Here is a 17,461-nt window from a genome sequence, read left to right on the forward strand (position 1 = left end):
AAATTTGACCAGCAGCTGAAGTGATGTAATAAGCTATTCCAGCTGTTGTCCCCCCTTCACTTCTCATTTGACAATAAATCATATGTAAGCACTTATCATTAGTCTGTTGGATCACTGGGATTTGTATGATCAACATCATCCTCTTTTCCATTCTGTTTTTGAAGATGACCACTGGATGTGCATCTGTCACACATCAGTAATCATTTGTGTCAGCTAAAAGTGCATAACATCCTGAAGATGTTATACTAATTATTCAAGTATTTTGTATGTTTGGAAATTTGTAATTTATTTTTATGTTTAAGGATCTGTGGTTTCAAATGGCCCCCATCTTTCTGTCAGTTGGAACGTCTGGCTCTTTGGTTTCCAACTGAATGAATTGCCTCTGAGAGTTTAGCAGGTGGAAACTGCAGCTGAGGAGTGTCATAATCGGGAAGAAACTTGTTGTATACAGTGCTAGGTATTCAATACAGTGTATCCTCTGGCAGATTCATTTGCTGGTTCTTTCTGTAGCAAAACAAGTGAATGGCTGCATCCGAAATCGCATACTTCCCATACTTCCCTGTTGTGGATTTGTTTGGAGCGGTTTCAGTTGGCGGAGAAAAAACAAACAGACTATGTACATATGGCAATATTGTGTGTAAGTTACTCATAATTAGCTTCCTGTTTATTGAATTGTTGTATAAAAGCAATTTGCGTTGTTTTTCGGATCATCCGCACGTGATTTGGCTCTAGTCTCGCGTTGAAACCGATCACATTCAGTAACAACAGTACACATGCTCATATTATACTGCATTAATTCATAATATTTAATAAATTAGATGTATTATATATTCGCCTCTATTAATTTATATAATGTTTTCACAATATAGCATGGTTTCTCACTGCATGCACCTCATTGCGTAGTGACGATCTCCTTGCAATAGAAATAGGGCCTGTTCAGGAAGACATCTAAGCGTTTGCTTTTCCAGTATTGACAACAAATGCATATAATCAAACTGAAATTATGTGTATCATGAGACAAACTTTGATATTGCCATAGAGACTCACAAACTAGAAGGGTTTCCTTGTAGGCTTAGGGTGAACTTGCATTGCTTTACGGTGTCAGGAAGACAGGGGCTTTGCTAAAGATGCCCTTTAACAGTATATGATTACAATATAATCACTCACGCAGAGCATAATTCAATAGCATTACGCTATAGCTGTGTGGCTTTACACAAATAAACGTCAGAGACTCAACTGAACCCTTTATGGTTAAGTAGTAGAACCTCCAGTTAATGTTTTTAACGGCTCGGATATTATGGTTTGTTGCTACTTCTAGCCAAATTACGTCTCTGTGCATTCTGCCCGTAACGGATCCCTCAAAGTCAGTTTTTTGTCTTCCATAATGCAGTAAACTCAATAAGTAAGTTACATAACTCTCTAAGACCCTAAAGAGCTCAGTTTGACTCATTAGTCCCGTTTTCCTTGGGGACAGACCATCTTGACAAGCAGATGGGTTTAAGACACTTAAGCCCCAAATAGGGATCAGTTTTGGCCTGATGCTGCTAGAAGACTGTCCTCTCAGAACTGCTCTTATGTCAGCCTGAAGACACAAACCACCTGTTCAGAAGTTCAAAACCCTGAGGATTAGGTTAAGTGTTCCTAAACCATCTGATCTGCCCGTCAGGCCTCACAATAGGGGAAGTTTATACACTCTAAAAAAGAATTCTGTGGCTTAGTAAATATTACAGTAATATTTAGCTTTATTAACTTAATAAAATCTCTGTATATCGTTTACTTGATTGTTTGAGTTAAACATAAAAAAATAATTGACTGAAAATACAACAATTAATTTTATCTAAAATGTACAGTTATGTTAATTTTTTTTTCACTAAAAGAATTTAGTATTTGACTAACCAGTTATTTATTTATAATAAACTTAATATATTTGTGAAATTTCTATCAAAATATTTGAGAATGGAGAATTAAACTGATCTGTTTCAAGAAACAAAAATATTACTTACTTCAAATCAATATTATTAATATATTTAAAACACTCTTAAGAAATTGAGTAAGTTAACTACAACTCAACGGTTGAGTGAGCGTGGGCTGTTTGAACTCTTCAGTCTCCAGAACAAGTTCTCTCTTCTCAGCGTCAATTCACCGGTGCATTTCCAATGTGAAATTCGGGTTTGTGTATATTTTATTTTATCTATAAAATCATTACTGTGTTTTGATGAAAAGAACATAGACCTAGTACAGAGGCGTAATGTGACACTTAAACAAGAACGAGAGTCGATAAAACACTAAAAAACTATGTGTGTTCTGTAATTTGCTTGTCGTCAGTAGATCAAGTGCAGAATTTTACACTCCCATCAGCGCTTTTTTGGAATTGCGCTCGCACACTAATTTAGTAAATCTGGCCCTCAGTGCTTTAAATGGGGACGGTCATATAAAAACTTGACAGAAATAAATTAATTTGAACATACATTAAATAATTAAGACACAGTTAAATATAATTAAGTAAAATATATAGGCCTACCGATTTATGAAATATAGTGTATTTAACAATATATATATTTGAATGATTTTAGTGATATGCTCTTCTCTAAAGTTTTTCTTTTCTTTTCTTTAAAAGTATGTGCTTATGACTTACCTGATAACGTTTTATTGACATGCTTCTGCAGTTGAAACACTGATTTGGTGATTACATGAGAGATGATACAGTATATTTCAGTAAGTTGGACTGTATCTTTTTAACATACTTTCTGATGTTCATTCATGTTTTGTCCTATAACCAATAGCAAAGAGGAAGAGATGATCATCAAAAATGACACACACACACAAAAAAGTTTTTTTCATAACATAAGTCTTGTTTTTTTAAAGACTTCCAACTCACTTACAGTTCAAACATTTGGGGTCAGTAAGATTTTTTAAAATGTCTTTTAATGTCTTATTTGATCAAAAAATACGGTAAAAACACTGATTTTGCAAAATATTGTTATAGTTTATAATAACTCTTTTCAGCAACAATATTTTAGTCTACAGTGTCACGTCAGATCCTTCAGATGATTTGGTTCTCAAAAACATTTATTATTAATATAAATGCTGAAAACAGTTGTGCTGCTTAATATTTCTGTGGAAACTTTTACACTTTTTTGTTCAGAATTCTTTGAAAAATAGAAAGCTAAAAAAACAGCATTTATTTAAAATGGAAATATTTTGCAACATTGTAAATGTTTTTTGACCAATTTAATGTATCCTTGCTGAATAGAAGTATTAATTTCTTTAAACAATCGTACCGACCCCAAACTTTTGAACGGTAGTATAATAGGAAAGTGATCGTTTTTCTGCTAATTTGTCATTTAGCCGCAACTTTTGTGCAAAGCATCTTATAGTTTATCAATCCAATCTCCCTTGAGGTTAGCCTGAGGTTAAGTATCTTAAAGGCCCAGTGGTGATAGTTCGCAAATCATACCTCCGTGAATCTTTGGGTTGAGCTTTAACCACAGGCTCCAGGTGCCTGGATGTTTTTACAGACACTCCTCTTAGGTTGTTCAGATGTCTCCCCGTATGGGCCCTTCATCCACTGTGAGGAAAGGACACGCATTGCAGTGCTCCTCGTGTGAGTCAGATGTGAAGAGGGAAATACGGAGGGTGGATTGTGGGGTTCTGCTGGAATGGGGTCAGTCAGACAGGCCCTGGTTTACGTGGCAGAGTGTGTTCATGTGACGTCGGACTAGCTAATCTTGTTTACACAAGATTCAGGGCTCTGTGGAGGAGTGGAGGGGCCATACGGAGAGAGAACGAGAGAGAGGCGTGCGGAACAGATGGGAGTTTTAGGGGAGGAGGGATAGTTTTAGTTTGCGAGGAATGGTCATGCTTGTGTATGTATGTGCGTTTGTCTGTTCTATTGAAAGGAATGGGCTTAATGTGGTTTTATGGTTTAAAAAGTTCTTGTTAATGATGTTTAATGAATGTAGTTTGACCAATTAGAGATGTTAGCTACTGCAAAATGACAAGATGTTTAATTCAAATTTGTTCTGATGAAGTTGGCTTGTTTATAAGGAATTAATGTAATTATTGTAAAAATGATACAGAAATCTTATGCTTAACTGTGAAAACTATAAATGAAAGCTGAATTTGCCGTGGCCATGTTGGCATTTAATATATTTATTATAATTATATAAACAGTACATTATAATTGATTAAATTCATTATGATTATATTATATTATGTGTGTAGATTATCAAAACATTTATATGATGGATTTTGATGATTTCTTTTTGTTTTTAAAAGAAAGCCTCTGTCAGTGTTTTTATAGTTAACTTAAGCTATTTTAGAAAATGTTTAAATAAACAACTTAAAATAAAACAAAATATAAATTTTAGATGAAAACAAAACAAAATGTTTTCATCTAAATGTTTTCTGTCTCATGTGACCTCTCTGCCAAAACACAATTGGTCAGCATATGTTTTGATTTTAGTTTGTTGATATTTTCTTGATTTTGCAGTCTACATGCTGAGCCTTCATAGCCAACAATTGAATCAGTTCAACATATTCAAATCAACAACCGTCTTTTACATAGCGCCCAAAATATCTCCAGTGTGCTATAAGGACTGCTCATGCCAAGAGATGTCTAAAACCACACAGATCAAAGAGTCTCTCTCTTTCGACAAGGATGTCCAAAATGCACAAGTTTTGTATTTATCTTCAGATATGTTTATATGGTAATACAATAGCATGGGTGAAACACAATTCCTTCCACACAAAAGTAAGAAAGACGTATGTTTCCTGTAATGGAGGTAGGATGACCGTTTGGGGGTCAGGAAAGAGACGTAAATTACAGTGAGAGAAACCAAAACAGACGTTCACTCGGTTCTAACAGCAGTGACCTGAGCTTAATCGCTAGTGTGTGTGTGTGTGTGTGTGTGTGTGTGTGTGTGTGTGTGTGTGTGTGTGTGTGGATTTATCATATGGGAGTGGGAGAGATTGAGAATATGTTCATAACAGTGAGTGTTTCAGCGTTTCTGTGTGAAGGAAGGGTCAGAGAGGTGGAAAGTTAATATCTGTCAGATGTGAAGAGCTTCACTAAAGGGAGGGATCTGGGGGTGTGGAGCATTTGTTAATTATTTGACCTCCAAGGCACTTGAGTCAGTTTAATTCAAACTCCATGAAGGTTAGTGGAGTACAGTGTTGACCTCAAGATCAACCCTGAGCTGGAAAGTAGGAAGGATTGTCATGACAGCAAAACAAAAATTCAATATTCAATACCTATTTTTAATACTAAAGGAATAACAACTCATACTTTTTAAAGTTAATATGTACTAGAAAATACTATGAAATGTAGGAAATGTACTTGTTAAGTTAAAAAAAAGTTTTTCCAAATAATTATTTTAAAGTGAACAGTCAGAAATGAAGAGCGTAAATAAATGAAGAGCATTTAAATATTTATTTTCTCCCTTTCTTTTTATTATTGTTGTTTAGTTAAAGCTACACTGTGTAGGATTTTCTCCCATCTAGCGGTGAAATCGTATATGACTACCAACTGAATATTACTTTCTAGCCCCTCCCATTCCGAGGGCGTTTTAACTCCTACGGTGGCCGTATTATTCCAAGATTAACATGGCTTCCAGTTCGACTTCGTCCATGAGTGTTCCTTCAAGTGATGAGGTTATAGACGTCGTTCTAGCGCTATGCACAACCATGCTATAGTTAGCCAAGAAGCTATATAACTTCGAATTTACACAAATAGGCTGAATTACCTGTCGAGAAGAAAGCAGGCAACTTCCCTTTTAAAATACTTGCTCCTTGTGAGCTTTCCATCTTGGAAAAGCCACTCCAATATTAATTGGTCTTGTTGATTTCCCTGTCGCGTTGTCGTTTTAATTCTCTCTTTCGCTTTCTTGGCGACTCTGTTACATGTCCTTGAGAATAGGCGTGATCCTCCATCTTCAACAGGCTTTTATATCTGCCGGCAGTCGCGAGTAATCTCCCCCTCACATACGTCACGGTGCCACTGAGTGTAAAAGCGCGAAAGGCGAAGCTTGAATTTCCAGGTATGTCCCTCTTTGGCTAATGTATTTTCAAGATGGAGGCGCAACATGGCTTCCGCCATTCGAGCGACTCGCTCATATGCATTATAAATGGCAGATTCTACGCTTACGAGAATACTTGATTAGTTGGTAGAAGTAATTATACATTAATGAGCACATATAATTTTGAAAGAACAAAGTGTTTTTTGCTAAGAATCAACTTAAAAAATTACACAGTGTAGCTTTAAAGTGACCCTATTACACCTGCTATTATTCCAGCTCGAATGCCAGCCTATGGTCTTCACTGGCTGCCCGCGAACAACATCTACTTTAACCCGCCCTCATAGCCGAGGTCTGGTAGAGTTTGGTTTGTGTTGTCGAGAAGACACTGTTTCCTGCGCTGTGAAAGCAAATCCACTTTGCATGCACTTCCAAAGGATGATGACTCGCGCTCGAATTGATACGATAAAACCGACACCATCGTTACTCTTCATTTCACTTATCATGCGCTGAGTAAGCCTTCACAGCTGAAATTCAGATATTGTAATAGGCGTTTAGCATTTTTTAAGCGGCAGACCAATCACAACAGACTGAGCCATCTAACCAATCACAGCAAAGTAGGCCCTCGGAAAGGAGGAGTTTAGAGAGACCGGATCGAGTCTTTGTGGGGTTTTTTTTCAACCTGGTATCAAAGTACTTACTAGTAGTACACTGGTACTTTTGACACTTGTATACACAATTACAGTTTTGCAACTTTTTATGCCGCAATGATGTTTAACATAATCTAGAAGATTTTGAATCTAGATCTGATAAACTTTTGAAAGTTATTAGTGCTCCTTTGAAGCCAAAAGGGAACAAAAATATTACCATGGCATATGTTTGACGTTTCTTGTGAGTGATTCACCAGTTCGCCTGTTGAGCTGATGCCATTCTTCAGTGTTCAGATCAGGGTTTGGGTGGGAAACAATCCCTATGTTTATGAAAGGCTAACCACCGCATGGATCAAATTTTACGTTTTTATGTGTTGTGTTAATCAAATAGACTGTATAGGGGGAAAGAAATGTCAGGAATGAATGGATTAGGAGACGGAGGTGTTGAATGGAACGGAAGGGTGGAGGGATATTGGGCGAGGTTTGTCCTGTGGGGTATAAACGCGTACCTCTTGAATTCTGCCAGTTTTGAGTGCGTTCATTGTTTACACAGGTTAAATTACACCTCGTTTTTTTGGTGTCATGCATGCAAGGGCCTTTGCCGGGAATCCATTGAAGTGTTGAAAAGAAATAAGTTATAAAAACAAAGTAATTGTTCCTGTCAGCCGAGACGTCTCCCCCGGGTGCCTTCTCATATTTTTTACCGATAGTGACGTGTGACATTTAATTTCCTGATGGAGATTGGTCTGTGTGTGTGTGATATCAGAGGAGATGTTAGGAGACTCTGCCGTGACCTCAAACGTTTAAGCTCAGGCATACTTGCTTTCCAGGCAATAGATTTGTCAGAACACACACACACACACACACAGTCACATTGTTTTTCAACAGCATGTGACGCTTTATGGGTATTGTAACCAGATGGCGCCTTGCTTAATAACTCTGTTAAGCTGTGTGTTCACTGCACTATTTACCATTTATCCGGTGTGGGATATTTGGCAAATCCAGTTAGGAAGATGCTAAGTTGTGTTAGGCAGCGGGATTGCATAAAGAAAATGAACCCTATTTGTAGTGAAAAAAATACACATTTAGCTTAAGGGACATTTAATAGTATTTGTTGCACTAAATTTGTTTTGATAAAAACAAATCATTGGCAGCATGATATTCATTGCTGTGTTACGTGTAATTTGTTCACATAAATACAATCTAAATGTGGATGAAAATAACTTTGCCACAAAATTACCTCAAAACGGTCCTAAAACTCGGCTTCATTTGCTATGAAGTATATCATTTCTTATATTTTACGTTTCCTATCATAGGGCTAACTTTAATGTCAAAGCTAATGCTAATTAGCATTTTAGAGGTAATTGCTAATTAGAGGAAGTGTATATTGCAGGACATAAAACAAGTTACTTTTGGCTGGATTTTGTTGCTTCATGCAATGCTGGCTGTTGTCTTTTTCCACTCTGTTCTGAATAACATTTGTGCTCCCTTTCTTCTCCATTTCTTTCCTTTCCTCTCTTTTCCGCTGCCCTCAGTTTGGATGTATGGCCTTCAGGACAGTCCAACCAAGTCTGAGGCCTCAGGTAACTGCTTTATATGTGTGCATGCACTTTCACTTTTCCTTTTGCAACTCCTCAATGTGGTCATTTTTCCAGTTTTTACAAGAACGGTTCCTAAAACAGCTTTTGCCCAAAGTCCAACATTAACACTCTTCAAGTGCCAAATGAAAAATTGACTTTGGCACAGAAATAAAACGCCATGAATCACCATTTGGCTGATAACTTCATTAGGAATTGCAACATAATACATGATATTAATTTCATGGTCTGATTTGAATTTTGAATTCAATATAATGATAAACATGTATTTTTAATAAGAGAGAAGTCCATGCACTAGGCAAGTGGTGTGTGTATGGAAATTGCTATGGGATTTTAACTGGCTAAAGAGCCATACAAGATTGAACTGTTCTCCTAAAACATCAGGATGTAAAACCCTTTATTTTTAAGAGCAGATCTTTCAGGTTTGTGTATTTACATGTGGCTTATAGAGTTTATGCTAGAAGATGAAATATTTATAATAGGTGTTGCTAGGCTAGCAGAGCAGAAGAAGACATTCAGTGTGAAAACGGAGGATGTAAAACATGACACGAGAGCCTGTGGTCCTCTCAGCGATCTCCTGGGAAGTCTTAGAGACGACGGCCTGCAAATAAACATTTCAGAAAAGAATGCGCTCCGTTTTCAGAAATAAATGCTGACGCTCTCAGAGTTATAGCCCATGTGGAGTGTGTTTTCACCATGAACATCACACACACCCTATAATTGGTCAATTCACTGCAAAACTAAGAAAACCCACTGATTATATAACACATGGCATTTGCTTAAGTCCTTTCTAAAAACATCAACATGTCAAAATCCAGCTTAAAAAGGTGTTTTCGAACTTGTCCCAGCTGGTCCATTAGCTAGTCAAATCAGGGTTTTTTAGCTTGTCGACCCAGCTTTCGAGCTAATATAGCTTGTTTAATGCTAGTCCAAGATTGCCTACCAGCTAATAACCATATAATGTCCGATTTAGACCAGCAAGAAACAAGTTATCGTACTCTAAAACACAACTACCTGTTTATGATGGATTTCCCACCGGGGGTAAAAGTAGCAGTAAACGGATGCTAATGGAAAGTTTGGATTTAGAACTGTTTTCTTTGTGGTGACTGTCAGATGGAAGTGGAATATATCTGCCATTGGCACAAACAGCGTTAAATGTCAGAAATATATTTCACAGTTGACTTCAGCACAACCCGCAAGTATTTGCAATGCAGTATGTTGTCATGTTAGCATGATGTGTGAGGCAGCGCTAATTAGCTTGTTCCATACCGAGGGTGATCGTGACAAGATACAGAACTCCTGCTCCGCTCTCTCTCTTCTCTCCCACAGCGTCGACAGCACCGAACAACTGAACTCAAAGGATTCCCTATAATCCTGATTTAAGAGCTCATGAGTGTTAAAACACATTGCACTAGCAACACAGCTGTTGGCATCATGACAGCTTGACATTGAGCAAGAAGATTGTATGCTAGATTTGTTTGGTACAAAACGTTATAATTTGATTAATTTACCTAATCCAGTCCAATTAAATAATATTAATTTGGGAGAATTTGTTAATACAACCTGAATTAATGAGCATAATTTATCTACCAAGATTGCATGCACAAATTATTGCCTGTCCAAAATAATACTATGTCACTGCTATGGTACGTAATGATCACCATATTCATATACCATGGTATTGCATACATTGGACATAGTCCATAATAATTACTGTGATACATGTCCAAAAGAAACGTGTTAATAACATAGTAAGTGTTACAGCAAGTAATACGTGTGTGTAAAAAGTTGGCCTTTAGAAATTAAAATAATAAAAAAAGATGCATTGCACATTTTGATGTTTTTAAGAACAATTTTCTATTAAAAGCCTCTGGTCCAGAAGACCATATCTTGAGAAAAACTGGGAGAAAGCAACCACACAGTGTTTTGATGTTCAAGCACATATAAAGAAACTACAGAAGTATTTCTTAGAAGTACAAATATATCATTTGAAGTTTTAGTAACTATATCCAGAAAGTGTTGAAATGCCCAAGCCAGAAGCGTTTGATGTGTTTTTTACTTTAGATATTTTCGGTTTAAAGCATGAAACAGCAATTTCTGCCCATTTCATTGCTGTCATGTTTTTCTGAGTTAAACAGGATATTCAAAAAAAAAAAACACTAAAAAAAAAACACTACCACTGAAAGGTGAATTTTTCATATATTTCACTGTTTATAGTAAAAACAGTAATATTTTGAAATGTTATTACAATTTTAAATAAACTGTTTTATATTTCAATATATTTTAAAATGTTATTTATTCTTGTGATGGAAAAGCTGAATGTCTTCAGTCTTCAGAATCTAAGCTCAAATTATTTATTAAATTTTGTATTATGATCAATGTTGAAACATCGATGCTACTTAATATTGCTGTGAAAACCACAATACATATATATATATTTTAGGATTTTATTATAAATAATTTATTCTTTAGAATTGTGAAAATTCTAATTGTCCATTCTACTGATTTGCACATATGATCATGTGATAGGGCCACTAGACTCTTAAATGGATAGTTCATGCAAAAATGTAAATTCTGTCACAATTTACTATCCCATTATTTTGGAGATTGAAAGGCCGGTCCTTATTCACTCTCATTATATGTAAAACAACAACAACAAAAAAGGATATTCTTCATAAAATATACCTTTATGGAATAAAGCAACATAAGGCTGACTAAATACAGCATTTACATTTTTGGCTGAAATACCTGATGAAGAAGAACAGGTTAAAGAGATTGTCAGAGGAAATACAAAAGAAAGAGAGAAGGATAGAGTAAGAGAGTGTTGCTTAACCCCAGCTGAAATGCTTTCTTCTTGCGTTTCACATAAACACAGCTTCTCTCTCTTTACTCGGCCCACTCATATGTTTCTATTTAAGGCTTGGAGAGCAGTCTACCCTGATTGGCGTTTTTCTCTCTCCCCGTTTCAGCCAGATGGGAGGAGGGACGGAGAAAGAGAGAGAATTAGAGTGAGAAACGAGAAAGGGAGGGCAGGAGAGAGGGCGGGAGGCCTGTTCTTGCTCGTCTGATGAAGAAAAACTTTCTATAATTCCTCCACTCGCGAGTCACGTCCACTACCGTAAACAGCTCTCCCCCAGTCTCCTAACACCCCTCCCCGTTTCCTCACGAAAACCTTCACTGTATTATGGAGACCCGGCATCACCAAGTCCCCACCGAGCTCTCGAATCCCTGAAGGAAATTTACCTCGCCTTACTTTTTCGTGATCGTTCTTCCTCCCCCCCATTCAAATGCGCGTCCGGCGAGGGCGAAGGTTCGTCTAAATGGCCCGTCGTTGTGGAGCATGCTCAGTCAGCAGGAGTTTGAGTTGCGCTAGGCTTCGGAGAGCGGATGGCGGTGTACAGGGGTCAAGCCGGAGGTCGCTGGCAGGGCAGGGTTGGCGGGGGAGGTGCCGGGATGGCGGGACGGTGGCTGACAGCCTGTTTCTTCCCCTCGCCGGCAGGACTGGACAGCAGTGATCCCATGGTGCTGGAGCAGTACGTGGTGGTGGCCAACTACGAGCGGCAGGAGAACTCGGAGATCAGTCTGAAGGCTGGAGAGACGGTGGACGTGATCGAGAAGAGCGAAAGCGGTGAGTCCCTTCAGGCCAATTCACACCAAGGATAATAACGATATTGTAACAACGATTCTAAATTCAAAAAGAATAGCACCACACCACCACCATAATGATAACGGCACAGCAAAATTGTTGGAATCACTTTCAAAATAAAATTTTTCCCCAGCTGATGAACAAAAAAAAAACATTGACAGCCAATCAGAATCTTTGAAGAGTGCAAGCATGCTTATAATAAACAAAACTATATCATGAATTGGTGTGGACGCAAATATCATTTTAGTTACCTTTATAGTTATCATTCTTGGTGTGAACTGCCCTTTACACACACACACACACACACACACACACACACACACACAAGTTTATTGGGTTACCACGTGGTATTTATTGACAAAACTTCACAATCCACAAACACATGCTCCATATGCTCACGATCCAAATGTCTGTTTTATCTTTCTCCTCTTTTCTGATACATTCTTCCTCTTTGATGTAGAACTCCTCCTTTAGTCTTTGTCCTTAAGATCCCCTGGTTCCCTCATTCCCCTCTCCCTGTAAATCTACAGTCTGGCTCTTGGCCCCACCTGGAGGTGTCGTATGGCCAGTTTTCTTGGCGGTTGGTGGGCCTGAACCCCCTCCAGATCTCTGGGATGGAGGCCAGATTAATCTGGAATGTCCATGAGATAGTCATGAGAAGTTTGTCAGTTGGAAGATGTGCTAATGGATCAGGGTCACACACACCATTAGAGTTCATGTGGAATGTAGAGATTGACAACAACAATGGGACGAAAGAGAGCCTTGAGTGTTGTTGTTCTTTTCCCTTTGGTTTGTTTTCCCAGATTAATGTTAATGCTGTAAATGTTTAAACTTGGTGCAAACTTTTCCTGCCAGCATATCTCGTAGCCTTGTACATTAGAGGTCTCTAGTCATGTTTGCCAAAAACGTGTTTGCACATCCAGAGAGTTAGTAATTATAAACAGGATCTCAAGAACTAGTATCCTTCTGTTGAAAGAAAAAAAAAAAGTTTGTGAGTAATAATTTTTTCTTTTCCTTTAAATCAGTGTGGAGGCTTAGTAGGAGTTGACAGGAGTCATCAAGAGGAGCAAATATCCAGTAAACCCATTTGATCTCAATACTATCATTGAGTAAGACCGTTGTCTACTCAAAGAGAGCTTGACCTCCTGGTTTCAAACATAATCCTTTGACTAAACTAGTCTAGACTGAGACTAAACTAATCTCAATGGCATTCTCTGTGAGACACTTTAGTTTGTTTGCTGCTTGTTCTATTGATTTTGGCACTGTCTCCCTAAACTCATCTTTCGGATGATTCAGTCTATTTTGGGGTGCCAGGTTAAAGGTTAATAAAAAATAAAAAAAAAGTCTTGTTATACAATGCAAATATTAAGAGAGATTTTAGAGCAATGGGTCTCAACCTAATTGACTCCAATGCCCATGTTGTCAAATACAATATTCCAAGGCCTTATCTAAACTGATAGGTTGGTTATTCTGTTACGATGAAAATAAACTACATTTAAATAATTTTAAGACTTATTAGGGCCATCTTATTTTGGATGTTTGCTGATGCCCCCTAGTGGGCCCCGGTCCCTTGACTGAGAAGCACTATTTTAGAAAATGAATGCTGTTTCAAATTATCGCTTTATATATTTTTTGAGCAAGAGTGTGCCATGATATCATACATACACTGTCTCTCAGAAAGTCTAGAGGAAACATTCCTCCTCTTACATTGGATGAACCTGATCTTGAATACATTATGACCATTATAAAGTAATCAATCCAACAGTCCATACCAGTCTGGTCAACACCTCAGACATTTGTTCATTTAGTTTTTATTTTACTATTTAACCCTTACACTTTAAAAAATGCTGGGTTGTTTAAACCCAATTTTGGGAAAAATATGGACAAACCCAGCCATTGAATTCAATTTTTAAATTGCATTTTTGATCCAACGTTTTGGTTTGTCCATATTTGACCCAACATTGGGTTAAAACAACCCAGCATTTTTTAGAGTGTAGAGTTAAGACATATAGTTTATATATATTAGTGTCCATATAAAAAACTATAACATTATATTTATTCTTTTAAGTAAGATTTGGGTTGACTGTCAAAGTTGAGTTTTTTTCCCAGCTCCAAAAGTGATTTCAAAGAATCCACTGTTCTCTTTTTAAATCCTTGTAGTTAGCATAGTTATCATTCTTAGTGTGAACAGACCTTTACTCAATGCCTTTGTTTTAACGGTAGGTTACTGGTTTATTTGTTCAAGCCGAGTACAGATTTTCAGGTACAATGGCTTGTACTCATTGATTCTCACAACTGGACAAGTAATTTAATCACACAAAAGATTCAGAGAGACTCGAGGCATAAGAGTCTTGCTCAGGATGCAGTTGTCCTTGAGTAAGAAACCCTTGGCTTCCTTAGCCACAGTTAAACTCCAGCTGTTTTACAGTGCAGGCAAAGCTTGACAACTTCGCTTGGGTTGGGAAGAGATGAACCACGCAGGGCCACAGGATTAATGAACTTGAGAAACAAAAAGCAGAAAATATCTGAATGGGAGAAGATAGAATCTAAACACGGTGACAAGAATCATTTAAAGGAATGGCTCACCCCTGTTACGAAAGTGAACAAATGATGGCGGAATTGTTATTATTGAGTGAACTGTTCCTTTAAATCAGCCTAGGCCTACCCCTGGAGTGAACTGTCTGTCCTTCGCTGACTCCATAATTCCTCAAATGTTCAAAGCATTTATTGAAACTGAAGATGAGTTGCAGCAGCTTGATATCACAGCACTAGAAGCCCATCCTCTAAAATCCCATCTCTTTAGCAGACTTCCATATTTTGTACTACAGAATTAAATTACTACCCTAGTGTATCTGTCAGAGGCAGTCTATTTATTAAGATTGGATATCATTCAAACCAACTTTTTAATGTGGCTGAAATTGCGTTTATAAGAAGCGACTGGCAGAAGTTGGGCTGCTCTGGCTTCCCTCTAGGTCATGGAGAGGGAACGATGGAAAAATCCCCCTTGTCCTTAGTTTCATTATAGGCTAATGGATCTCGCAGGGCTTTAGATTCTTGCAGAGTGGTTACAGCGTCACGCATCCCAAACCAATACCACCAGAAAGCATTCAGAAGTTTCTGTTGAATGTCTGTGATATAGATGACACAGTTAAAGCCATTAAGAGTTTATAGGTCAATGTGCTGCTTTTGTCATTATTTCTTGCTATACACTTCCACGTAAAAATACTTTTTTTAGCAAAACCTCCAAATAAATTTGAGGGTTATTTATGGATCAGGTTGAAAGGTCAATGACGTTTTCTGTCACTGATGTTAGATCCGGCACACCACATCTTTGACACATGGCAAGTTTAAATATGTTGTCAGCAAATAGCTGCTTTTGTTGTGTTTTCCACACAAAGCTATTAGTTTTAGAAGACTTCGAATAAATCCCGCAAGTCGTATTTTTCAATTTTACTGTACTTTATTGTTCTTTTTTATTTAAGCAACTGTAAATTGTCATCCACTTACTATAAAACAGAGACTGGACATTCTGCCAAATCCCTTTCTCTGTTGTCATAAGGTGTTTATAGAGAACTATATTTTGGTGAGCTAAAAAAAAATAAAAAAAAATAACACTGCTACAATAAATTTACAGCTGAAATCAGGCCTCAAAACATTGCAATGTACATTCTGAAGACTGTTTAATACTTTTGCAGCTTTGTTTAGAAAAGAGTACTCTATGAATTGCACAAAAATAAGTTCTGATATTGTCAGGATGATATTCATTGCTAATTTTGACCAATGGCTCTTGTAAACTACTGTTCAAAAGTTTGGGGTCAGTAAGATTTTTTTTTTTAATAATACCTAATACTTTATTCATCAAGGATGCATTACATTAATTAAAAGTGTCAGTAAAAACATTTTCATATATTTCATGTTTCATATATATTCATATAACACTATTTTCTTATAAATCAATGCTCGTCTTTTGAAATTTCTTATTCATCAAAAAGTGAGGAAAAAAACTAAAATATTGAGTAGTTGATGTTTTCAATATGGATAATAGTAAGTAATGTTTCTTGAGCAGCAAATCAGCATATTATAATGATCTCTGTAGGATCTTATGACACTGAAGACTGGAGTAATGATGCTGAAAATTCAGCTTTACCATCACTAAATTACATTTTAAAATGTATTCAAATAGAAAACAGTTCTTTTAAATTTCATTTGTGTTTTTGATCCAATGAATGCCGTATTGGTGATCATAAGCTTCTTTCAAAAACATGAAAATAATCATACAGACCCCACACTTTTTAAATGGTAATATAAATTCTTAATTTAAGTATTTTATTAGTGACTGTTATAAAGAAACATTTATTATTCCATTGAGTATCTGAGCGTATTTAAATCTTTTAGCGCTTTTGTTTTTTTCACAGCGCTGCTGTGCTTCCTGAACAATGCTCTTCTATGAAAATTGCTCTGTGCCATCAATATTGTGAGGTTCCCTTCCATCCTCTCGCCTCTCTCTCCCCTGGGTCCATTCATTCAGCCGGTAACCCCCGCACACTGAAACAGAGTCAATAGAGAGCTGCTCGCGGTCTCGGGTAGGCTGGTTTATCTTGGCTTCGCTCCTGTTGGAGATCCGGTCCGTGGAGAGCCACGCTGAACCTGGACCATAGGGTTCAAACATTTATTTGCATGGAGCTGTCTGAAAAGATCTTTATAAGCCTGGTGCTACACCTCTCAGGGGTCTCTATTGTTTAATTGATTAAGGTCATTGATAATAGTCTTGATAGTAAGAAAGCCACAAAGCTGAAATAACTGTTTTTTGTCCATATAGTGAAAGTCAATGGGGTCCAAAACAACATTGGACTCAATTGTGTTTGGTTTTTGAGACCTTTTTCAAAATATCTTCTTTTGTGTTCTGCAGGAAAAAAAAAATCATACAGGTTTGGAATGACATGAGGATGAGTAAATGTTCACAGAGTTTTGATTTTTGGGTGAACTATTTCTTTAAGAATCTCCTACACTCTTAGAAGAAAAGGGTCTATATAGAACCTTAAAGGGTTCTGTCAGACGCTTCATATAGAGAACTTTTTTAGGCCAATTCACACCGCACAGATACAATTCTAAATCCAACGGCTTGTTTGTTGCCGTTTGTTTATACGGTGTGAATTGGGCTTTAGGGGTTCCCATTATGGGATCATTTTATGGATTTATTTAAATTTTTTTATGAATTAAATGGCTCATAAACATGCTTTTTCACTAGGATAAAAGTAAATAACCTGTTAAACATGAAAGTATTATGCAATCATTTAAGACATTTTAAACATGAAAGTATTATGCAATCATTTAAGACATTTCTCCTTAAGAACCCTAGAGTTCTAGTGTATAGAACCGTATTTAACTTTTTTCTAAGAGTGTAGTTTTAATGTTTTTTTTACATTTACATAAACAAAAAATAAAATTCTGTCGTCCTTTTGTCGTTCCAAACCTGTATACCCTCATATTCAAATGTTGTGCTTCTCTTTCAGTTAAAAATGTTCTGCTTTTTGATTCGTATTGTTTGTTTCT

At 37.0% G+C, this 17,461-nt stretch overlaps 1 protein-coding gene across 6 annotated transcripts in view; it reads left to right on the top strand.

Annotated features, from left to right (window-relative positions):
• The window catches only part of sh3pxd2aa (SH3 and PX domains 2Aa), a 107,438-nt gene that overhangs the window by 69,755 nt on the left and 20,222 nt on the right, over positions 1-17,461 (top strand). For 3 of the 6 annotated variants that reach the window (XM_079614726.1, XM_079614725.1, XM_079614729.1), the window contains exons 7-8: positions 8,200-8,247; positions 11,762-11,890. In XM_079614726.1, the coding sequence (XP_079470852.1) occupies positions 8,200-8,247; positions 11,762-11,890 (177 nt within the window). The remainder of the gene's footprint in view (positions 1-8,199; positions 8,248-11,761; positions 11,891-17,461) is intronic. The other 3 variants (XM_079614728.1, XM_079614727.1, XM_079614730.1) reach the window with 1 other exon arrangement.

Source organism: Phoxinus phoxinus, assembly GCF_949152265.1.
Source record: "Phoxinus phoxinus genome assembly, chromosome: 6".
Taxonomy (NCBI): domain Eukaryota; kingdom Metazoa; phylum Chordata; class Actinopteri; order Cypriniformes; family Leuciscidae; genus Phoxinus; species Phoxinus phoxinus.